We start from the raw sequence: 25,727 nt of genomic DNA on the forward strand, positions 1-25,727 counted from the left end.
TAGTGGACATAAAACGGAAAAAGAAAAACACAACCAAAGTAAAACGAAACGCCTTACAGGGTTAGGGTTAGCTTTCTGCTAACCAGGTACGTGTCAAATGGTCAAATACCTGTGATTAGCTTGCTAGCTACCAAGTCGGGCTTCATTCGAGTCGAGTCTCGGCACGAGACGGTTAGTCTCGTGAGTGGGCGCTGCGGGTGGCGCTATGCCAAGAAGGAGGAGCCCAGTTTGAATTTGTGTTTATCAACAAGTAACAGAAACTCCTGCACACCCCACCTTTAACATCACTACTTATTAATTATATGAAAAATCAATGAAGATGAGAAATTAATCGAGTGTATGGGAAAACAGATGATAAGGGTTTTAAAAGTTATTTTTTTATTTGTCTGTCCAGTTTCCAATGGTAGTCGATTAAGAAATGAACATACATGATGTGCTGGCACAGATCTGATAACAGGAGAAAAAAAACAACATGAATGTTATGACACCTATGAAATGAATGTATGATTTACAACCTCAACCAAAAAGGACAAAAAGTAGGACCTGGAACTAAACATCAAATGCACCATCTAATGCAAACCAAATAAATACACCTCTGGTAGTGGGAATTTCTAAAGGGGGATTGCACAGAATCAAAAATAAAGTGTTCAACTACCTCATTCTACTCTTTACAAACACATAAATACAAACATCCACTAATGCCATACACACTCCTCCACTCGCACTGTCAATCAGTCGTCTCACCAGTTTTTCCTTTGCACATCAGGAGATATTTTCATCACATCCATAGTGGAATCTCAATCGAACAACACATTTTTTGGAGGCAGTCTGTGATTTGTCAGAGGACAGCTGAACCTTGGCAGCTGCTGTAGTGCTTCAGACTGCAGAGAAAGGGTTGAAGAGCCAGCTCACCACAGATTATGTGGAGATTTTGACCCGATCCCAAGCATTTGCAGGGTCAAGCATTTTTTTCCAAAGCTAACAGATGCACTGGCATAAAGAAAAAAAGCTCAGCTTTTTACATTCTTCCATGAAGGAGTCTCTTGGGACTTTGTGGGGAATATGAGGGCTGTTACAATTAAAGGTTCCTTCAATACATGTAGTGATTCAAGGCCAGTGCACATGAGCAGGTAATCATGCAGTAGAAAACAGAGTCCTTGTGACCTAAAGGATTTATTTATCCTGGACAAAGGTTTCAGCAATTTTTACCTGTTTGACTTTTCATTTTCATTTTCATTTTCATTTTCATTCATTCTCATCTCAAACATCCGTCTTACTAATGCTAAAGCAGCAGGCTAGCTTATTAGTAGCTTACAAAGGTCATCTTACTTTACAAATCATTGAAAATAAAAACAAAACAAATCAAAGTAATCAGCATTCAGCATATATATTAAACCAGCATTGATTATCATTTTCACAGAGCTGAATCCAAGTAGTGATAAATAGGATAAAGCCTCCTTCATGTTTTCCAGTATTATTTTCAAGATAAGCTCAGATAATGTTCCGGTTCAGCATGTTTAAAATGAGAAAGCAGGTATGGAAGAAAAAGTCACGTGAATTTCATTCTTTCAGCTCTCAAAGGCCGAAGTGATTTGTCCAGCAAAAACATTTCAAAATAGTATAAAAAAACATCCAGATGTCTACAGCTGAAGGAGTGGGAATAGAGTGAAATATACAAACTATGGGAGCATGGGCAGTTTTTAGGTGTGCGAGTCTATTGATAACCCCAGGAGCCACCAACAGTGCAGCCCACAGAGAAACCAGCCATTGTGGTAGTTTCTAGAAAACAACCCTGAATGGAATGAGTGGTTAGAGCGTACCCTACATTCATATGAGTGCAGCATTACCTGCTGTTAATTTTCAGCTGAGTTCTCCAATCACAACTGAGAGGTGAGCCATTTGTCTCAGTAGACTGGAGAAAGAGTAAGCCCTGGAAGTTAAGAAAAGGCAGCAAAAGGAAAAGCAAGCACAATTCAAAGTGGGTTGACAACCTCTGTTGCCCAGAACACTCTTGTGTGAGCGGGTACAGTTAGGTTCCCCCCCTCTTATTTTTAACGTAGGAGTCACAAAAATGACTCGGGGCAGGGTAAGGCAAGACAGGAGGAGGCAGGGTGCTAGTAAAGAGAATTTTCATCAAGACAAAATGAGTGGTTTTACATTTTACAATCTAGGTGGACCAAGCAGAGCTGAATGGAAGCTCTAAAGGGATAAACTACTGGAGCTGGACTGGCTGAACAGAGTTATTGGCCTTTTCTGTTGGCATGTAGAGTTGACTGGACTGTTTGAACTTGTGGTCCAAGTTGATATCTGGCCAAAAGTCTAAGTGGTTATGCCGTCCAGTACTGGTCTAACTGTGTAATAAATAATTTTAAGTGCCTCAGTGGCCCAAACAGCAAACAAAAAAAGTCATATTGGGGTTGGTTCCCTGAATGGTAACATCCCTACCCATCCTGGGTACGTGTTTATTTTGGGGTGCCCAGCTTCTTGGGAGTTCCTGGGCGCTTTTGCCAGAAATGACCGGGGATAGTGAAGGCGTCAACACTCATGGACATGGTTTTGGACGGGATAACAGTGAACTGCTTGCGGTCAGAGCTGTACTTGTAAATAGATTCAACCATCTCAGGTGAGATGATCTTGGGGCCAATTCCAGCGAGCCGTACCATCTCCTCAGTTTCGGGGTTCATGGTGTAAACCGCCCTGAACTGGCAGCTGACATCTCTGAACAGGATGAGAAAGTGGTTGGCAGAGCTCTTCTCCATTTCCTGAAGAGGTAGGAACAGAATTAAAGTGAGTGCAGTCAAAAATCAATCATTCGAAGCCTGTTAGGGTGGTCTACCTGTCGGGCTCTGACACAGGAAGCATAGCTTACCTCTACAATCTTGTTTTTCTGTGGTTCATTGACCTTGCCAGCCAGGCAGCAGCGAGTGATTGCATTATGGATGATGAATTTATTAGACTTAAAGCTAGGCTCCTTATAGAGCTTTGGCCCTGTAAGACAAGATTTCCAAATGTCACAAATCTCAAGATGCTTTCAGGAACCAATTTTATCATTGTGTGGTTTGGAACATTTCACTGACCGGTGTATTCTGGGATAGAGGCAGGAGAGGAAATAGCTGAGCCAGTCTCCCAGTCTCTCTCTCCGTTTTGAGCATTCATCCGTCCTGGTGACATCAGCCGGGAGGGAGAATGTGAGCGGCTGAGGGGATGAAAAAAAAAGTTAAGTAAAGAAAGCCAGTAGCAGACCTTGGGGCTGTGTGTTCATGATAATGTTTCGTGAACCTTTGCCCCTGAAAACAGCTGTCACTGACCTGTGGTTCTTACACAGTTCAACATAAACATACTGGAAATTCATGGAAAACACATTTTGAGAGTTTCTCAGCAGCAATGATATAACAGTGGAGTAGAAATAATCGAAATAAGTCTTGGGGAAATTACTCATAATTCTACACCCATTTGTCTCCTTGACAGCTGTCAATATTGTTTAGTGCCCAAACTCGTTTTTCTGATAGTTAAACTTAAACAGAGAAAAGGTCCCTTTTTTGGGAGATTCTTTTTGACCTTATCCACTTTTTTCATCCAGTTTTAGGCCTTGTACACATGTTTTCCAGCTCATTCAGCTGTGACGTTGGAGGTAAAAAAAAAACAAAAAACAAAACTCAGTTTCCCGGCGTGCACATGATACCATGAAACCAAAGTTTTCCAAAATCCTCACTATGGCCAGAGTTTCCAGAAAACATCATTTTCAGTGGCGTAAGACTTTGTTTTCATGTGGATGACAGGTCTAAATGTATAAAAATATATGCATTCCCATATACCCGGCCATGTGTGGACATGGTCTTAGGATGAATACTTTGCTTGATACTTTCAAAAGATGTATTTAAAACAAGAAAACACAAGCCTAAATCACTGGGCCGGTTACCTTGGAGACTTCCTGACAGTCAGACCTCCTGAGTCGTTGGCCATAGATGACAGGTTCATAGTTGAGTGGGAGTAAACTTTGTTCAGCCGGGTTCCTAGAAGAAGGAAAAAATAAGAGATAATTAGGAAAATGTAAAAAAAAAAAAATGGTGAAAATACGCTTGGGTGTACACAGGTTTATTTACCCATGAATCCCTTTGCAGGGCTGTGAGAGAGGACAGAGTCATCCCTGAATACAGTCTTGGGTCTCTGCTTCTTGACACCACGAACCGTGGTGGGCTTCTGTCGCAGCACTTTGTCCAGGTCTTCCATAATCTTCAGCTGATGCCTCCTCTCATACTCCTGCCTGGTGAAGTCTCCTCTGCGCTGAGGAGTCCCCTCTGGTGGTGGTGTGCGTGATGCTGGAGGGGTTCCTGGGGTCTGGGGTCTGTCTTCACCCTTATTCCCCCAACCTTCGATGATCATCCACTGAGGTTTGCTGAAAGAACAAAAAGGTTAAAATCATACATTTTAATTTGTTGAATTGATAAAGAAATGCCAAAGTTGTTGCTTATTTACTTGTGCAAAAAATCTTACTTGGACTCTTTTTCTTTTTCTCTTTCCTTTTCCTGCTCAAGTTTACGTCTCTTCATCTCTTCTGCTCTCTTCTGTTGTTTCTCCAGCAATGCTGCTCTTCGCTGGGCCATCTCATCCTCTGGGCGCTCCTTGTCGTCCTAATCACAAGACAGGGATAAAAAAGCTTGAATGCACAGTCTGATAGAAACAGTATATTTAGAAACACTTATCAGCCACCTACTTTGAAAAAGAAACCAACTCCTTTCATGTCTTGCTCCGTCCGGTCACTCATCGAGTCACAGAGAGCATCAGGTACTTGGTCATCCTCCTCTTCATCCCCACGCAGAGCAGACAGTGAGATCTCTATCAGGCTGCTGCGTTTGCCGTTCAGCATACCTGCAGGGGCGTCACTCTCGAAGGAGCACTCTGATGCAGCACCAGAGCTGCAACCCCCACCAAGAAACTCTTCCTTTCTACCTAAAGGACCATGTGAAGGCCCTGTCTCCAGGTCCATGCTGAATATACTGTGATCATCGTTGGAGCCCACCTCTGACAGCATCTCATCTGCTGCAGGTTGGGGAGTTGGAGTTGGGGTTGGTACGGGGGTCAGTGTAGGTGTTGTGAGAGGAGTGGGCCCAGATGAACGCAACTCATCTAAGCTGTCAGTATCACCAATGGTGAATGAGGATGAAGTCTGAACCTGGGATTGCCATGGATTTACACGGCGGAGGTGGGGGATGCGGTCCACATTTTGTGGTGGATTGAGAACCCTGGACAGGGCTGGGGTCTTTGAATCCAGGGTGCGACTGTGTTGGTGGTGTTTGGGGCTTTTCGGGGGCACAGATTGAGCTCTCCTTTGAACCCGAGGAGACTTATGGGGAGTGGTTTGGTTTGTAATTTTGCGAGACGGAGATGGAGAGGAAGAGGCAGAATTTAAATCTCGGGTGGATTCTCGCGACATGCGGGCTGGTGTGGAGGTTTTAGGGCTGGCTGGAATAACCCAGGATTTATTGCTAGAAGCTGCAGCTTTCTTCATTATTAACTGGTTTTGCTGATCAGTCAGTCGCTGCATGTCACTTTGGAGGGAGCTTAGAGCTGCAGTCAGCTTGGATACAGCGTTGTTATAGTCCCCTAACGGAGCTGCCATTTTCTCCCCAGTTGTCCCAGAGCCTTTGTCACTTGGTGTCCCTGCTTTTTCTTTTGAGTGACTTACTGGTTTCTTCTGCAGAGCTTCTCCTCTGGCATTGCCCTCATCCTCCACTGAGGGGTGCTGTTCATCTTGTTCCAGTTGATCCTCCTCCTCCATTCGAGCGAGCCTTTCTTCTAGTGTCAAACGAGACAGGTCTTCTTCTGTGGATGATGTGCTGGTTAGGCCGTCCCCTCCTTCCCCTGTGCTTTCCCCTTCATGCTGCTCTTTCTTTAACTGCAAAAAAGCACTCTTTCCCAGCCTTTGCCTGTGTTTTGCAAAAATGGCCTCAATGCGTTTCTTCTGAGCTTCGATAGCCTTGCGCTTCTCCTCAAGCCGTACTCCCAACTCAGACATTTCATTTGTGAGTTGTGGGCTCTTGTTCGGACTTTCTTCAGACTTCTGTGCCCATGTGGTCATCTGAGGGGAAGAGGCGTCACTGGCCTTGGGAGAATCTGTAATCTGTTTCTTTTTGCGTTCTGCAAAACTGGTCATCTTAACTCCACTGTCAGATGTCTCTTTGCCATGGCCTCTGGCGGACTGTGCACCAGACGCTGGTGTGGATGGAGTAGACTGGGCCTTAGGAAGGTCCTCTGATGCATCTGAGTCCACACTTCCATCTCTTAAAACGGAGTCATCATCCCGTGAACATTCAGAGGTGTTTCTGGTGCGAGCAGGCTCCCTGGAATCTCCTGAGGGCCTGTACATCATTCCTGAGCGTGAAGGGGCAGAGCAACTAATGGGGGCTACGGTGTTGTTGTGTCTCAAACTAGCAGGGTCATCGGGAGAGTGGAGGTAGAAGCCGTCAGGGGCACCATCAGGGTGTAAACGGGGCTCCATCTTGCTCTCATTGTGGATGATTTGAAGAGCCTCTTCTATGGTTGGCAGTTCTCCCGTTTCACTCACTGCAAGGCCGTTCTCCTCGGCCAGCCTTGGAATACTAGGTGCTTGGGTGGACCAAGAAGCTCTCTGTGGACCATTGGGGCCAGGTGGTTTGCTCAGCAAATAGCTGAGGTCTTCAGGAGGGCTGAAGGGTACCCGGGTCATGTTTGGGCCTGCTGGGTTGAGTTGGTCTGAGCTCACAGAGCGGGTTATCACAGGGTTGCCCATCACAATGTCCACATCACTATCCAGGCCAAAGGGAATGCTGAAAGATACAGCTGACAGGGGGCGGCTAAGAAGAGAAAAACATTTCAGTACATTACAGATCACTTGTGAGGACAGTGTTCAAATTTGGTGAAATATACCTGAGTGGTTTCTTGCTCCATGTCTTTCCAACTCCTTCTATATGAGACATTGAGGTAGACTGAGTCAAAGATCCTGATGACAATGGGACACACACAGACACGTAAAGGCATGCGCACCACACAGGGATGCACAAACAGAGCAAGCAATGCACCAGTAAAACCAAATCAAACGCACAAAAAAATCAAAAGACCCATAAAAAGAAGAAAATAATACAATTATACAACACAGAAAGGGATTAAGACAAAAAGACTTTAGGATAACAGATGAAGAAATACACAAAACACAGGTTGTTTTGAATGGTGAAAGGGTTAGTCTTACTCTTACCTGACGCAGGGGAGGAGATGGGAAGGAAAGGCTTCTTGAAGATAGAAGGGGAGGTACTAAAAGGCAAAAAACATCATTTCAGTTCAAATCTGTTCATCCATGTACAATATACTAGACTACTGCAAAAGACAAAACATGTAGAGTTTACATACTTGTTGCCACTCAAGGTACTTGGTGTAACTGTTGAGGATCCACCTAATGAAAAAAAAAGACTGTGAGAAACATCAACAAAGTTAAGATTTTAAGATAGTTGAAGGAACAGAATTCATGGTACTCACATAACGTGTCCACCGGCTGAACAAATTCTGGCCTTTGCACTTCAAACCAGCTGAGCAGCTCTGCTAGGAAACTTAGCAAGTTCACCTGAACAGGTCGAACAAAAAATGCAGCATTAAGACACAGTTTTGACCAAACTGTTTTGTCAACGTGCCGATGACACAATTTAGACAGAGAATGTAAATATCGAACCTGAAGTTCCTGTGGTGCATATAGAAAATCCTCCAGTGCAAGATGACAGCAACTTCTCAAACAGCTATCACAGAATTCACGGATGAACTGCAGGTTGTACAAGCTGTCTGCTACAGACAGAGTCTCCTTCATACAAACATCTAGGATAAAAGCAAAAATTAAGTGTTTTGGAAATGAGAACCAAAGCACCTGACAATTTTTTTTCCTAATTTGTTATCAAACTGTTTTCTGCTACCTTCAAGTCTAAGCAGGCCAGGGCAATAGTAATGTATGACCGCCGCAATAGCACAACCACTAGACAGGTCTTTGACTTCATTCACCACCGGGAAACTGGGCTTCTGTTTGGACTGAGTTTTATCCTTCCTGTAACGGAGCTAGAATAAAAATAAAAACAAAGAAGAATCAAATACTGCACTGTGACTGACAAAGTTCTCTGTCAGTGTCTTTATGTTCAACATTTGATACATAAGTGGGTTATGTTGCAAAATCAAGTTTCTTCCAAACATTAGTGTGTAGCTTTATGTGCATGTGAGGCATCACAAAATGTGCTTATTTAGAAGTGTTAAGTAGGCACACAAGAAAAGCATGCTGATGTAAACAACTCAGGTGAGACAATGACAAATGCAAAGTAATTTGATCAGAGCTGGAGAAACAAAGATGTCAGAAAGAAATGTAACAGCTGAGAAGAGAAAGAGAGGGAAGGAAAGAGAGAAAGTGTTTTCCTCGTTAACTATCATATGAACAAACAGCTAACAGTCTGAGCACAGCTGACAAGAAGTGCGTCTCAGTAAACCCCCACAGCTGACTTAACACAAACACACACCTCTGCTGCACAGACGACCTGAGGAACCGGTTGAACATGGGCGTTTCAAGGCCTTCATGTATACCAAATGTGATTCATTGGCCACTTGTGTGTCAACAAACAACGCCTTTCACAACCTTGTCCTGCCTTGTCCTATGACATTTATGCTGTGACGTGCAATTTAAAATGCAGACTGGGATAAGATGCACAAACCAGCATTCTCACACCAGCGTATAAAGAAAAATCAAACAAAAACTGACCATCAGATTTTTGCTGATAAATTTGATGAGGACACTGGAAGGATGGAGGGACAGGGGGGAGGATCAGAGGAAAGGAGAGAACTTACAGGAACAAGTTTCCAGTACCAGCGAGTAGGACACTGTCAGAGAGGAGAAGGGGACAGGATAAAGAGAAAAGACAGGGAAATGGAGAACAGGAGCAGAGGGAGACGTATTAAGCCTACAGTGGAAAAACTAGACAAACAAGAGAAAGGGTTGTGATGGAGAACCGTTCTACGCCTTGTTGACGACGCGATGACGCCACTCTTAATTTGCTTGTGTCTAATGAGTACTGGTTGTGCTTGTATGGTGGGAGGAGGTGCGGCAGATCAACAATACAAACCAAATAAACACAAAGCGAGTGTGTAATAATTATCACATTATCACCTTTATAAATAGAGTGAGTTAGACCTGAACACCACTGGATGCTGGCATACTCACAGAGGGTTGAACAGGTTGGGGCTCTGTGACGGCCTGAGATGTGTCATTCTGGGCTGCTTCAGTGCTTTCACTTAACTTCTGGTTTAACTAAGAGCACACAAAGAAAATAAATTAGAGAAACAAAAACAAATGAAACATCTGCATCATAAGGTAAACAGATTTTTATAAGTGGGTTAGAGATACAAAGAGTCAAAGTATTCTTTTCTGTTGCAAAAGAAACATTCAGAGGTCTTCTAGCTGATGAAAGATTTCCAAGTGTGTGTTTTTGACAAGCTCTGATCGCGTCAGGCTGTTTTCCTTACCCCATTCACCCAATTAAGAAGAGCATCCTCCCAGCTGGATGCTCCACCCAGTAGCTGCGTGGAACCACATGACTTCACCGCAGTCACCGTCTCCATGGCTCCCACAGCCATCAGTGCATCTATCATTGCCAGGTGAGAACTCTGCAACAATCACATGGTAGAGGAGGGGAGAGAAACCATCAGTGGTCAAAACATGTTCAAAACAGCATCAATTACACCTAACGCTGGACACAGACATTTCTACTGCTCTTGTTGGGCACTGCTTACTGTAGATTACATCAAATTGGAGGAAGCGCCTTTTTCTTTTTTTACAAGTAGCATCCTCTAGAGGTCCCCAGAGGCCAGCTGTGAGTCAGCAGAAACATTTTCTTTCCAATAAGCAAACAAACATCGCAGCAGATTTGGCTGCACTTTGGACCAATGTTTGTTCAGTCATTAAATCCATAAATAGGCTCCGGACTGGTAATTTGATAACACACGTGGACAAGAACCATCATTCCACAGCTGCTTTACCTTTATTTGCCTTCTCTTCAGCAGTCTTCCTGTTCCCTTCCCTTTGCAGTATGACTCATGTTTAACAGACAGCAGGATAAAATGAGGCGCTCTAACTAGATCACCAGGAAGCACAACAATGAACAGCATTCACAGTAAGAAACCCATGCATTCTGCTGTTTTGGTGCATGTAATTAATAATTTGAGGCAACCACAGTATATTAAATCAACTTCAGATACAATCCTTCTCTACTCAAACAATCCAACAAAAACTTACACAAACTTAGCATTCCCAAGCATTTACCTCCTAACAGGCTTACATGTATGTCGTGATCCCTGGGTGACCAGTATGGAGCTCTTTCTAAAGGCAAGAGCCCATTAAAATGTGCCGCAAACATTATCGGCTCAGTCAGAGAAAGCGCCTTAACTCTTTAAACCAGTTAGTTAATTACAAGTTGTGCTTTCTGTTTGTGACGTGGGGTCACAACCAAATCTAATTTATATAAGCCTCACCTTCGTCTGCTGTTCATTTCCAGAAGTTTGGATCATGTCACTTGCATTTCATTCAAACAAGCAAATTAAAAACATTTATAAATGACAAAACAAGCATCCCTCAGTCTTTAACTTGTGAAATAAGATGTTTTAAAAACTTTCCAGACTTAGGAAAGCCTCAATCAGACACTGGCTCGTTCAGCATCAGTCTTGCAAGGTTAAACTGACTGAAGGGTCACATGTTGGTCAGTGAGGTTACACTATTAAAAAACTCTTCTTCCATCTTAGGTCAGTGTATCTATATATGATCCTTCTATCTTTATCCCCTCTATTTTTGTCTGTTTTAGTTGCTACCCATTAGCAGCAGTCAGACCTTTAATGTCTACCACCAGGGCCTTTGTTGAAATCATTTATTCTGGCCAGCAGATGGGACAGACCACTCGTAAACAGCACATTCCAGTCATGGGGCCACTACTCCAATCTTTAGTTTTGAGCCTAATCGGTGCAAATCAGTGCCTGTTCCCTTTTACTGCTTGAAAATTCCACTTTAGCGGCCAGAAAATTCTTCCTTTAACCTCTTGTGTTGTCCCAGATAGGGGCTGCTGGCAATCCAGCTGTGTGCTTGAACCCTCTCTCTGCATGTCTGTCTACTCAACCCTGATGTAAAATGCTGACCTGGGCAGACCCTACGCGGGGGTGGGCAGGGTGTGCTATGCCAGCAAAGGCTTGTCAGATAGCACTGGGCCAAGCTCTCTCAATGTGCTGCAGTCAGTCACTTGGGGGCTGTGGTGCTCTGGCTGACACACTCTTCTGATACGTTGGCCAAGACTGTAAAGGTGTCTGTGACATGACTTGTCTATCTTCTTAAAAAACAAGGTGTAGGATTTCTTGGGTCTAACACAAAACGGACTGATTCAGAGCATTATTAAAAAGAAAGCCTGGATTTACTTGCGTAATATGTAAACTTTTGAACTCCGGTTAAGAAGAATTAAACGGTATTGTTGTCCTGACAAAGTCTGTTGCCTACTTATCTTCCCCGTCAAACTGAAGTTGTTGTTTTGCTTTTGTTACAAGTTTTTCACAGTAATCTCCATCAACAGTACTGTGTTTTGTAATTTTTCATACAGTTGCCATCTTATGATACATACAGTTCTGCTGCTGGTTACTGTGTTTGAACACTGGGTGTGAACAAATGACATATGGTAGTTAAAGTTTGCATTAAGCCACATAGTGTAATCACAGGTTTGAGCTCCTGCTTGAGTTGAAAACACAATTGAAACAACAGACTTAGGGAAAGTGGCCAACCCTGTTTTTGTATAGAGGGATTATCAGTCTACGCCATCAGAAAGATGCGCATAATTTTGACCACAGAAGCAGCAAGTAGCTTCATTCATTCAGACTAGAGATGGTTACCTATCACATTTGAAACGATACGGTACCTATTCCCAGTATCTGGCAATCGGTATCATTACTCAACGGTACCAATTTTTGGTACTTTTGTGTGCATATGTGGAAAAACATCTGAATTTTTTAAATGATAAAATGTAAATTCTTTTAAATTTAACATATTTAATCTTCAATATACAACCCTATAGTGCTGTGTTCATGTCCAGCGTGGAAAATCACCTTTGACACTCCCTCACAGTCACAGGGATGCACTTAGGTACCTAAACATGGTACCTTTCGATTTCACCTGAAATGGAAAGGTACCATGTTTAGAGGCAACATGCATCAAGTTTTGACGGTTACAGAGCAACCAGTGTTTTGGAGTTAATAGCGACCATGCTAATTGGTGACTCTCAGCTGATTGTATTAGTGATTAACGGCTGAGAGTCACAAGTTAACAGGGTCACACTTTACACTGGAACACATGCAGCATCTGCAGGTGTGTAATTAAATGTGTCATCTTTTTGCAACTTCAGTTAACCGGGTTTGACCGCAAACAAGCAACATTAACAGCTGATATTCAAAATAGATTGGACTTTGCTCATTTAATGAAAAAGTTGGTTACAGGCCAAGTTTATGACCAAACATGGACTCAATGTAGAGAGTAAATAAGAAGTAAACCTATGAATTATGATGAACAAAAACAGATTTTATGATCAAAGTAAAATTATGGAATATTATGGAATGATGAACTACTCTATTAACCCTGTAAATATACAACTATTGATATTCTGATTTAGTGCAGTTCTCTGGGCGTAGTTTTCTAGTTCTTTTATTATGAACCGGGTCTCAGACTCAGCAGTGTGTGTGCTCTTTTTGGTTTGGGAGAGTTTCTGATTTACTGACACATGTTAACCCCCTGGTCTGTCACAGTCTGGTAGGTGTCAACGCATAATGCAGATATGAGCATTGTGTGACAGTTGTGTTTTTAAATTCCTCTCTGGATTTCTCCGCTAAAAACGTCCGTCCACCTAATGCCTGTCCACTTGCTGATCTCTTTTATCGACTCACTTCTTTTTTACAAACCAGGATCTGTTCACCATCCCTAAAAGTGATGGTATTAAGTTAAAAAATAAATAAGTTAAATATATTTTGGTCATCAACTCCCCCACGTTTGTTGAGAAACTATTATACAATACACTGTATTGTATAATAGCTGTTGTTGATAAACAAATAATCCCTTTATAGTACAGGAGTTAATCAGAAGAGAGTGTAGCTGGGTAATTTATGGCGAAAAGTGCAGAATGACGGGGGGGGAGTGGATTTGCCTTGCAGACCCAGGAGACTTCGCTAAGCTAAATCACAAGTCTCTCTAATGAGAGGGGAGAGAGGAGCGACTCATGAACACCCAGCACAGAGCCTGCCAGGTCACCATAACAACCAACCATCTGACCCACAATGCATCTCAACACAAGCCTGACCACAGCATTGCTCTGTGCAAAGGCTTAGCACCAGCTCTCTGCTCAGAAGCATCCAGCAAGCAAACAGTTAGCACCCCTCAGTGTCACAAAGAGAGGATAAAACTCATACCTTTGTAATGGACTGAGTCACAATCATCATAATGAAGCATGATCATGTCAGCAGCTGTACATGAACGCAAATATCGCAAAGGCATCTTGTAGATCATTAAGTGAGATTATGATGAGGGCAAAATCAGATTATGTCTGAAATATGACTTAACCCCCCACCCCCTACCATGCCTGGTGCTCACTGAGGGGGAGACAAACAGGGGGATCAGGCAGGTCTGGGGCCCTACAGGGGATTTAAGACAAGAGGTTTTCTAAAAACACATGGTTATATGAACAATCATGCGTTTATGAACAGAATGCGGTGTGAGAACAACCAGCTGAGAATAGGTCCACACCACACAAAGTCCATCAAGATAAGGCAGACCAAATGCAATGTTACTCCACATGAGTTTTTATCAGTTAAGGCCTGAAGCAGAACAAACAGTTTAAGATGATGGTTAGTACTTCTGATAGTCTGCCACTTCTACTTTCAGCTAAGCTCCTGACTGATGCTCGTTTGACCAGAAACTTGCCAACACAGCAGTGTGATTTAAGACAAAGTGTCAGTCAGTAGCTATCCAAAACCAACAGGGGACCAGGAAGAGGGTTAGCTGCATTATGGCTACATGACTTACTTTGTCACTGTAGAAAAAAAGCCTAATTCCAGGACTATCCCCTGTACTAATCACAATCAGTATATTTGAATTAGATACAATAAATTTCAGACATGTTGGAGGCAAAGTAAGTCAGTGGTCATCTCTGGTGTGTCATCTAATCGTGGATGATGACGTTCAGTCTGCATGGCAGATTATCTCTAATCTAGGCTGGGCCCCCACTAGAAAGACAGTTACCGTAAAGGCAAACACAGATACAGCAAGAAGAGGAACGGTGTAGCTGAAGGAATCACTGCTTTGTCTTCAGGATGACCCTGACCTGTAAACATGGTGATTCTGACATGGGTTTCAGAAGCAGTGGTTGAATGTTTTTAAACTTCATTGATCAGAAAGAAGAAAATCTTAGTGTGAAAAACTGTACAATTTTTTAAGGGGTGGATACCTTTCAAATTAAAATGATAAGGTGCCGGTGACTGTGCCTGGCAATCGGTATCAGCACCCAACAGTACCAATTTTTTGGTACTCTTGTGTTTTTTTAATGTGGTAACAACTATTATTTTTCTTAATTAAAAAATCAAAAATTCAATTTAACATATTAACATATTAATTCTTTCATATATAACCTTTCAATGCTGTGTTTATGTCCGGCATGAAAAATCACCTACCCTCTTAAGTACACCATCACAATATTTACAATACACCTAGTTTCTCAAATATTTTTCAGTAGCATGTAAAAAAAACCCCTCAATGTTGTGTTTACAACAAACAATGTTTTCAAGTGATCTTAAAATTGTAGTGTTACAATTTCCGTCTTTTCTATCACGTATTATCAGGAAAACTAATAACAATACTAAGAAATTTCAAGGTTAAGAAAAGAGATGATGCCCACTTTTTGCTCCCGCTGGAGCTGTTAAGCAGTTTTTATGATGTTTAAAGATACTGTAGCACAATTCTAGATGACTGTTTTTCCCCTGCTTTGCCCGTAGTACAAACTGGGTGGTTTAATAAAGGGCACATTGTTGGCACTCGTTGCTACAGTAGCTAAATCATGCCAGAATCAGCATCTTCATAGGTAGGGGTTAACCTTAATCTCTAGATTTATGTATGAGCCAGATTTTAAGACCATACACAAAAATCCACAATGATATCAGATATGTGATTTACCTAGTTGCAAAGTTATTAAGAAGCACATTGCTCGTCATCAGTATGCACCACTTGATATACTCTAACCTCACACCCCTTCTTTGACACATATTTATACATGTTTGGTGTAAAGCAAAGCTGCAGCATATTGCTTCTGCTCCAAACCTGTTTATGGGCCAAGACCCACATCCCTGCTCCATCCTTCTAATGCTGCTGCAGCGTGACCCACTTTCTTTGCTTGCCACACTGTAGCTAGTGGCTGCAGTGCTAGTCAGCAGCAGACAGCAGCTTAGGGAGCAGCAAAGGGCCAAGCACTGACAGGAAGTCTCTTTTACCAACACGGCGGACAGCAAATGCAGTATTAACAGCAAAAGCCAAATTTCAAGCTTAAAGATTAGATTAGGAATTACGGCAGAGGTGGTCCAGACTCTGGCCCTGGGGAATCATCCAAAATCAGACACCAGTAGATCAATTCCTGATCCCTGATACACATATTACAGCATCATACTATAGTGTAGATAGGCCATAAAACAGCTCCTACAGTGCTGACAAAAATCAGAAGCACTAACAATGCAGTGAAATTAATTTTAAATTGTTTTAACTTAATATACGAAGCTGTGAAAAGACATTTCTTACATTGTACACAAAGCAACGTTAAAATTTAATATAAATGACAGAAATCTGAGGTTATTTCTTGGGGAAACAGAGACAGAGTAGGATATGCAAAAAACAAACGTAATTAAAAATAGGAAAGAAATCCTGATTAAAACAACCTTCCTCACTCTGGGTTTTAGGATTATGTGTGTACTTAAAGGCACTGTGAGGACTATCTGGAATCAGCAGTGTTTTTCCAGGATAAGACTCTGTTTCCCATGAGCACTATTACCCACTGTCCTAAGGACGCAACTCGTGCCAAGGTGTGTATTTGTTCTGAAAGCAAATGAATGGAGATTGGATAGGATGTTTTAGGCCGTGCTCTATCACTCTCCCGTTTAGCTTTCTTCAGCTCGTTTTTCTTTTTGCCAGTCCAGCTCCAGTTTTTTCCATCACTAACAGCGTCTATACAGGTCTCTAAAAATCAGACAGCTGCAGCTGGCTCAGAACACTGCTGCTCAAGTCCTAACTAAGACCAAGAAAGTAGATCACATCAGTCCAGTTCTGAGGTCTTTACACTAGCTCCCTGTTTGTCAAAAGGATAGACTTAAAAAATACTCCTGCTGGTTTACAAGGCAAAGAATGGATTAGGGCCAGAATATATCAGTGATCTTCCAATCCAGTGCAAACCATCAAGGCCACCCAGGTCATCTGGATCAGGTCTACTTTCAGTCCCCAGTCAGTCAGAAAAAAACATAGAGAAGCAGCATTCAGCTTCTATGATCCAAATATCTGGATCAAGATTTGCTGAAACTCTCTGCTCCATTAAATCTAGGTTGAGGGCTCACCTTTTTACAGCTGCCTTTATTAGAAAATTTTAACACATTTTTTTTCACTGCTCAACTCTGTAACTACGACTTTTATGCTTACATCTTAAAATCTGGTCTAACCTCCTTTTTTTTCCATTTTATTTTGTTTTGTTTCATTTTATTGTTTTTTTTTTTGCTTTTTAATTGTTTTCTTTTAATATGTTTTGCTGATTTGTATCTCTGTAGAGCACTTTGAATTGCCTTCTGCTGAAATGTGCTATATAAATTAACTTGTCTTGCCTTACTACAAAATAAATCCAGGAACTTGTTTTCTTCAGAAAAAGTACAGTTCTTGCTCCTCACTGTTAGACTTTGCCGAGCAGCTGGCAGTGTCGACAGACTTTCAGTGTGCGTGTTGTAAATGAATTCTGTGGTCGGGTCGAACACGTTTACTTAGAAATAAGATTTAGAAATAACAAACTTTGGTGCTGATAATTTCACTAATTTCAAATTGTGGGTCATGATCAAGCAAATATATGAAAGTGAGAATGTTTCAAGATAACTTAAAAAGTTCTCACAGAAAATAAGAGAGACAGTAGGAGAGAGAGTTTGAAAAAAGAGAATGAGCGAGATCAATTTCAGGGGCAACAAGCACAAAACCAGTTTGTCTTGACTGAACTCACTGAGCAGGTCTAAGGTGTTCTCTAAACATGGAATCTAATGTTTCACCAGAACGGTTTATCTATTGTTCCACACTGATCTGGACCGTGTAGTAAATCTAGACACTCCCTCTTTGTCATACCCTAGAATTGAGGAAGTCATCTCTTGTACGACCACGACTACCTGGGCCCCAGCAGCTGGGTTCATTCATCCTTTAAAATCAGCTGGTGGCAGGGGGGTTAAATAAATGACGGCCCTTTTGAAGTCCTTTAATCCTGAATATCAAAGCGTAAACAAGCCAAGCCCACTCTCAACCCATCTTCTGTTTAAAGACTCCTCCACCATATGATTTCACGCTGCTCCTCAGGATGATAAAGGAACAATTCTAACCCGAAACTTTTGTACAATGAAAACCCCTTAGTACAGATTAACTACTTTCCCAACGTTACCATTTTGATGGGTTTATGTCGAAGATCTGCATCAGTCACCGGTGTGTCCTGTTCTTTGGAGAGTAGGCCTCTCTGGGTGAGGAGCTGCACCAGAGCAGCATTGTCTTTGGGCTGAGTCTCGGCTCCAGTACCACCCAGTTGGCTGTAGGTGCGGCAGTAGAGCTCTGAGGACTGCAGGAGGCGTGTGACTGGAGGTTTAAGGTGCTCCTGCTCATACTGGTCACAGTAGAAAGGGTCACGCAGCTCTGCAGGTACATTCTCTACCAAAAGATAAAAACACACAGTTGGATGAGTTAATACGACAGTGTTGCTGGGAAATGTTTGTTTATAAAACTGCTGAAGAAAAAATAGAAAGGAACTTAGAAATGTGTAGAGAAACGTTTCTTTATTATATCACCCTCTCCGCCACTTCCCTTGACCCTCTGGAGTTCGCACCCTCCCCCCTCCGCAGGCTACCAGCATTAATGAAGAATTTGTTTCCAAAAAAAAGGCACAGTGCCACGAATTTGCTGGTCATTTGGAACTAGTTTTAGTTTCAGGCATCAGACACTGAACAAACCCGAGTACAGCAGCCAAGTAAAAGAAACGCTTCTCACTACAACATGCACCAGACCTCAACAGCAAACAAACACCTGCTAAAATCATTAGCAGAATCATTTTCCTGTTGCATCAAAAGAAAGGGACACAGCAGAGAGCTAACCCATCCAACATAAGGTCTAAACCGTCCAGCCCTCAGAGAAGGACAGACTATGCATGTGTTTGCTCTGTAAAGTCTCTAAACAGCTCAATTCTTAAGGTGTGCTCATGACCCAGGGGCCAAGAAATATGTTAAGTCAGTTCTTTGTCATCCATCTTCTTAAAGGTAGGATCTTCAGGATTTTCCTTAGAAAAACAAAATGTCAACTTTCACAGGAATAATCTTGCTCAATTGTCCTCTAAGGGCCTCTATACATGTGTGTCAGTGTCTGTGTCAGCCTCGAACCCTCTCCTCAGCCTGTATGCTGATGCTTTGGTTGTACCCGGACCTTTCTGGAGTGACTTAGTGTGTTGATTAGTGAGTGGCAGAAGCTATCCCGAATACACAACCATAGTAAAACAAAACGCTACGCAGACAAAGCTTTTTTTTTTTTTTTTACGAAATGAGGGTGAAGCTTGGCTCGCATTTCACTCACTTTAGGGCACTTTGACAGCAGCACGAGACGAAGAACAATGCGGGTACTGAGCAGGTACATGAAAAATACCTGTGATTAGCTTGTGCTTACACACCAAGTCAGGTGCATGGCTCTCGAGTCTCTTTCATGTAGAAAAACAATGCTACAGGTGGTTGCTGAACTAGTAAGTGTGTTCATGTAGTCACGTTCGGAGGCCGTGGATGTGTGGTGCTGCTCACGCTGAGTCAAGGAGGAGGATCCCAGTTCAAATTTGTGTTTACCAACAAGTAACTGAAATTCCTGCACACCCTTCCTTTAAGAGAGAAAATAAGTGTTGATTAAAATTGTAAATTGGGTTTTGGTGCGAATAATCTAACATTTAGTTTTCAGGTCATAGCGCCCAGCCTCCATTGGTCTATTTCGCTAAGGAGCATTTTTATCATGTTTTATTTAAAGCAGCTTGGAAACCTGCTCTGTGAGAGGTCCAGTGGAAGATTAAGACGGCTGGTGTATTCCCTAGAGTTCTAATCATATGAGCAAGTAGAGCCGAGCAAGCATCAAGGTCAGTGGGGCATTACAAGCTCAGATGTTAGCATTTGCATATTACAAGATGCTCTGCCACATACGTCGACCATTTTTAAAGCATCACGGTCATCTTGGACATTTACAAAGATAAGATATGACTTTTTGGTTCATGGTTAATCAGTAGTGTAATTTGTGACCAGATCAAAACAGAATAGAAAACTCATCCTGTGTCTGCTGAATTGGGGTGTTGTAAGAGCACCACGTGAGGCGAGCTGCAGAGTCTATTTGAACTGGTCTTTCTTTAAATAAGATCACAGCAGTCATTATCCTTAAAGCATACAGCAGACACACCCTCTGTGAAACTGGTTTCTCTGCGTCCAGAATGAAGACTGAACCAGAAGCAAACTCAGTTACCTGCAACTCTGTGGAGAGAGGGAGGGAAGGGGGGGTACTAGATTCACTTTTAAAGGTTTTCTGGAAAAGACAAGCTGAAATGTCCAAAGCATGTCAGCTCATAGAAAGGAGAAGCTGTGCCTAAGACGACACTCACCACTGACAAAGGGCTATTTCAAGGCAGGTTTCACTATGTTGTTGTATCATTATACACTCATGTAATGGATCTACTGACATCACACCACAGAACAAAACACTCAGCTTTAGAGGTTGAACAATGCCCTGTTCTCTTCATTACAACTAGAGCTGTCAAAGTTTCAGTCACACCTCACTGTCTGTTTTGTTGGAGATGTACTCCTGTGTGCTGGAACAACAAAACTAACTGTGTTTACTTTGCACAGTAAACACTGCAACGCAAAATATTTGCCTCTAGTTTTTGGAATGAAAGTCCTACTATGATGGCATTTTTTTTTTAAAAAGGGAGAAAAACTTCCCAGAAGAGGCAAAGCAGGATGCAAATAAGTCAACTCAGTGAGATGAGAGAGTTTGATATGAGCACAGTTTGCCTTTGAGAAGGTCTAACCATGAATCATGACTTTGTTGGTCTTGTGAACAACCTTTGTACAAATTTGTTTCTGAACTGTTACAGAATTCTCAAAATCATCGTTTTTTTCTGTGACATGTATCTGCAGCAAGTGCAAGCACAGTTAAACCACCTGCTTCATTCAAGAATAAAAAAAGACTAAAAGACATGTTTGAAAAGTTTTATACAAGTGTCATCTAAGTTTCTAATGAGCAAAAGTGGCAAATATTAAGGTATCAAGGGTGCAACTTAAGCTAAAAAACTACAAGAAAATGTAACAAAAAACTTTCTGCAGTTGCAAGTCCAGACAAAAAGGAATGTAATACCTATGCTGCACCGACAACAGACCTCCTGGGAAATATTTTGGTTAAAAACATAAGCTTACGTGTTTGCATAAACTGGAGCAACAGCCTCTGTGTCACTTTCCCAGGTCACAAGGCCAGTCCTTATCTACTGGTTAGAGTAAGACATTAGCATAGAGGTTGTTCTTGAATAAGTGAAGTCCACAAACGAGTGTCTGCCTTTGACTAAGGAGATTTTTAACAGAGGACTTGATCTTTGATACCTGCAGGAGCTTTCCTGTGGCTGACATCTTACACAACCACTTACAAGGAAAACAAACAAGAGATTTTCTTTATGGGAGCGTCACATTAGTCTTTACCACACAAAAACAAATGGAGAAACATCCCAGAGCAAGTAAAGGCAAGCTGGTATTGCAATGTTTATTAATTCAAACTAGATAGGTAATTGAATTGATGAAATCAGTATACTTGTTAGTATGGCTTTAGTAAGTATGTTTGCTTGAAAATTTTCAGTTTCTGTAAATGTGTAAGTGCAAAAACTACAGGATTTGACAAACTAACAAACAAAAATGTTTACCAGATGTCCTCAGAAATATTTTCTGGCACATACCAAGAAATTGAAATTATTGTACAAGGCAAGTATAACATAAAACATGAAGATCTTAGAATTTGTTTTTTAAGCCTTCTTTGAAAACTGAGTTATGAACATCCTCATCATGTGGTGGGCAGAAAAAAAAATCCACCACAGTGAAAGGAAATAAGTTTACATGTGTAGGATGCATTGGTCTTCCATTGATAAAGCGTCCGTAATACCTCCCAGCTCACTTCTGGAGCCTACTCTGACCTTTAACCTTTAACCATTTACCTTGACAAATGACTTTCTCGTACATTTATCACATTATCTTGTGTTGTGCCACACAACTTTATCTCTTCCAGACTTGGGACTTACAGTAGTGCACATTTGGTGTACCAGCAAGACTCTAGAATAAATACTGAAAGCAGTAACATCCTCTTTGGTTCCTTTGCTGTTGTTGACTCACCTCAGTTACAAAGATAGTGAGATGATGAGTAACTACTCCAATAGGATTTCAGCATGATCCCTGGAGCTTTGTAGCTAGGTGGAGCAAAACATGGTATAGGTAAGTCTGGTTTGATGGCAACAAAATATACAGGTAAGGATCACATAGAGAGAGGGTCGATCTTTGAATCTTTAATGAGGAGCAATGACTAAGCTAGCTTAAATCATCCTCCTGACCATCATCCTGACATGATCTCTCAAGTCAACTGTCCCTACAACTGTGAGGCAATGTTATTCATTACATTAGCAGGGAAAACCTTCATAAAATCATTTAACTAAATGTTATAAGCCTGTGTGTGATAATTGCTTGTAATAATTTAGACACATCTCTGTTATTGATAAAACTTAAGATGCTCTTGACTAGGAACGTATCCCAGGAAAAAGGGGGCTTTTGAGGAACTGTGTTAGTTATGATAGTAGGAGGAACTAGAGTCTGAATTTATTCCCAGGGAACTTGATCTACCTCTTGAAAAGTCCCAGCTCTGGGGGTAGTTTCCAAAGTTATTGAAGCGTGAGGTGGGCAGGGCCTGTTGGCTGAACATGTCTTATAGGTAGAGGATCTGCAGTGTTTTGTATCTCACCTGTGGTCCACAATAATATTATAAAAATCTGTGATTGGCTTACTGAGGTTGATGTTTACAACAGTTGTAGAAACACAGTGGGAGTCGTTAGAGGAAAAGTAACCTAGTCCAGCTTTCTATCAAAATACATTTCACTCATCTGATGAGTATTTGAAACGAGTCTGAAGACATTCACAAGGGAAGCATTCAGCTGAAAGTTGTCAGTGAACATAGCTGCTCTTGGACGCTCGTCAATCTCTTGTATTTTTACATTAAATCAAGCATTAAATGCATTTTGAACCCGCTGTGCCACCAGTGCTTGTGTCTTTCTGAGTGTTGATCAAACAAAAATGTTTGCAATGCAATAAAGCACAATTAAAAGTGGAAAAGGCTGAGACTCAGCCATGCTAACAGGCCAATTCTATACATCAATAGTCCAATTTGCATAACGTTCAGTGGACTTCAGGCTGCAGTAGAAAGCAGACAACAATGAATTGGTTCTTGAAGAGAAGTTCCTGGAACAAAAAGTTCCTGGAACTTCTGTTTGAAAAGCCCTTTACTGAGTTTGTAGAGAAGAAAAGGGAACAATCTACATCAGTCAAAACTCCTTCCCAGACTCAGAATATGTTTTTTACTGCTAAAATGTGTGTTTATATTTCCAAACCTGTAAGCAAGCAGTAAGTTTTGATTTGAGGAAGTCTTTTTGTGACTAGATTCTCATTTATGTCTTTCTTGTGCCTCCAGGTCCCTGCCAGTTCATGCAACTATTCGAGTCATGTATCCCTCTAAACATACAGATGGAAGGTTTTAATCAGATTTAGGTCTATAAAAGAGACGCCCTTCTTGTAACAACCCAGAGAGTAAATATTTGGCCTATTGTTAGCAATAGGTTAACTGACCTGGAAAGGCTGAGGACCAGATGACCCTACTGTACTTATTGTTGTTCTATCCACATGAGTCTCAGGGAGATTAAATGATGTCATAGTGAATGGGAAAGTACTACCACTGAGGTAAAAACAAGACCTGATCACAATCCTGGTCCTCATTTTCCTGAAACTTGGCATGGAAAGTGACTTTTGACCAGAGGGCGTGGTTGAGGGACTAAACAGAGCACACAGTGGCCACACCAGTCTTTAGTCTCATACTCAAGCACTGCAAGGAGTTGTGTAACACCAAAGTTGTGTCTTTATAAAAAATACAAATAAATCTGAAATACCTTCCTGTTAAAACTGTTCACAGCTATTGAAACCTTGAACTTTAACCTGTGAGTACTTATTAACAAGTATGAGTCAAGAGTGAGGTGAGTTTTGATGACTTGATGTTTTTTTGTCAAACACATTTTTGGCTATGTTTGCCACTTATGATTTTTAAGGACACTGCCCATTTGTCAGACGACTGTGTGTACTTTACTTAAATTATATGAAAACCAAAATGCCAATTTGGCTTTATCTGTCATGACAGTTTTTTTCTGCCTCCTTTGAGAGATAATCTTAGGGCTGAAACATTAAGAGACATCTCATCCCCAGGGTCAGACCATCTCCAGACCTGACCCCACTGACATAAAGCAAAACTATTTCTGTTGATATCTCTGTGTCTGTGAAATTAAATGTTCTTAGACACAAGGTTGCATGGTTGTTTACTGTAAGAGACTGGAAGAAAGCCTTGATAAACTTCAAGTCTTTCAGTAACAATAAGTGCACAGTTAGCCCATGCATGCAGTCATTTGAGCTTTAATAACAATTCAATCCCTGTGATCGCAAGGAGGGAGAACAGCACTGAAACCATACATGCCGCATACGCATTGCCTGTTAAACCGGATTAAAAACATACCCAGTAGCCTGCAATTTGTGACTGAAGCCTGGTGGCTACAAATTCGACAAAATGGGTTAGCGTGATAAGGCCTAGGGAGGAGGCCCGATTCTCTGACACACATACAGAGAAAATGTCACCACACATTGTGTGAGAACAAATGAAATGTGTCTGAGTCAAAAATGCACACCATGAATGGTACCCCAATGCTGCTCTTTGTGCTGAAAATCGCTGAGCTATACATCACCGTAGCTTCCCTACATGCATGTGTTTCCGCTACAGCGCTAAACAGAATATAAATATAAGCTCTTGCTAGACAACAAAAGGATAGTAATCTTCCCAGAACCACTGTAAACAGTACGTTACTGTAGCCCACCAGGCCTGCACCCTGAACTGAAACCTACCTGCACTCCCGTAGGACTTTGCCAGTAGCCATCCGACACTTGCGCATATTTTTGCTTTAGTACAGTCATACAAATCCAATGGCTTTATGTCTGGGACTACAAAGGTCTTCCTCATAGTAGGAGAGTCCACCATAGCGAGTCTGTAAAAAAGTAGGATAGTGCTGGCAAAAAAGCTACAAAAAGTATAAAAATATTCAAGCACTCATTCCTTAAGCCGATGATTCCACACAACACCGGGGCTGTGAATACGACTGAGTGGGATTTTGTCCGGAAAATATCCGGCCCGGAGCAGCTTCCAGTCCCGTCCCCTATCCTTATCCGTGGAGTGTTATGGACGAAACTCCTTTGGATTTATTCTCGACGGCCAAGCAAAGTCCTGACTCGCCGGGTTGTCACAGAAATTCGGGCTATTCCTCTCGTTTTCCCCCTTCTTCGTCCGCATTGCCGTGTGCTTGGCCAACTGTACGCAGCTCCACTGAGCCCCACCGATGACTGACTACCAGGTGCTCCACAGTGGCATCGATCAGTCATCGGTCATCCAATAGGATTTGAGCTCTGGAAAAAGAGGGCGGGATCTTCCTGTGTGACCACAGGCAGCAGGTAGAGGTGTGGTGCGACTTCAGTTCTAAGTTACACTCACCGCTATCACACACATGGACTCATAACTACAGCAGTTTATGTGTTAATCTCGATACACCAGTTAAATAAAGATTATATTTGATTGTACACCAGCCTATCTGAAACGTGACTGAATTAAAAGAAAATGTAAAACTCACACATACACAGAAATATTATTTACATTGTAGTGATTTTCAGCCCTGATCAGGCAGAACAAGTAATTTAGAGCTGCCCATGAGCAGCAGCATGCAGTAGGGTCCAATGTTCTAAGGCTTTGTGTAAATACGTACAGAAAAGAGAGGGAACTCAGGTTTAAAGAGTTTCTACTAAAGTGCTTTTGAAGTTGCTTCTAGAAGAACCATGAGCACTGAAAAAAATAGACTCCCAAAGGTGCCTCATCACATGATGTTGCACAAAGTTCCAAGACCACTTCAACTGCCTCACTGCAGTAACTTTGTAAGGAGATTACCTCTCAGCTATTTTAATCTAATTATCAAAGAAAGAATTTATTCCAAGTCAATTCCAGCCAACTTCTCACTTCTATGAAAGAGAGGTAAACAAACAAGAGGCCTTTT

General features: G+C 41.8%; 1 protein-coding gene across 4 annotated transcripts; it reads right to left on the reverse strand.

Moving 5' to 3' along the window:
* On the reverse strand, nt 1-25,043 carry camsap3 (calmodulin regulated spectrin-associated protein family, member 3). Of its 4 annotated transcripts, none has more exons than XM_074697414.1 (18): nt 24,535-25,043; nt 17,730-17,989; nt 9,523-9,663; nt 9,221-9,307; nt 8,848-8,880; nt 7,935-8,073; nt 7,700-7,839; nt 7,510-7,594; nt 7,384-7,426; nt 7,232-7,287; nt 6,907-6,940; nt 4,715-6,833; nt 4,495-4,631; nt 4,104-4,396; nt 3,920-4,013; nt 3,078-3,196; nt 2,870-2,988; nt 1-2,762 (listed from the first exon to the last, which is right to left on the reverse strand). In XM_074697414.1, exons 1-18 carry the CDS (start codon nt 24,665-24,667, stop codon nt 2,463-2,465), a joined length of 4,332 nt encoding a protein of 1,443 aa, XP_074553515.1. In that variant the 5' UTR covers nt 24,668-25,043; the 3' UTR covers nt 1-2,462. The 4 variants fall into 4 exon arrangements, with proteins under 4 accessions (XP_074553515.1, XP_074553514.1, XP_074553511.1 ...); XM_074697413.1 differs by having other exon boundaries at nt 6,907-6,943; XM_074697410.1 differs by having other exon boundaries at nt 6,907-6,979.
* Nucleotides 25,044-25,727: the final 684 nt, after the last annotated feature.

Source organism: Halichoeres trimaculatus, unplaced genomic scaffold (genome assembly GCF_033239565.1).
Source record: "Halichoeres trimaculatus isolate MK-OKI-2021-1 unplaced genomic scaffold, fHalTri1.1 fHalTri1_scaffold_20, whole genome shotgun sequence".
NCBI classification, from domain to species: Eukaryota; Metazoa; Chordata; class Actinopteri; order Labriformes; family Labridae; genus Halichoeres; species Halichoeres trimaculatus.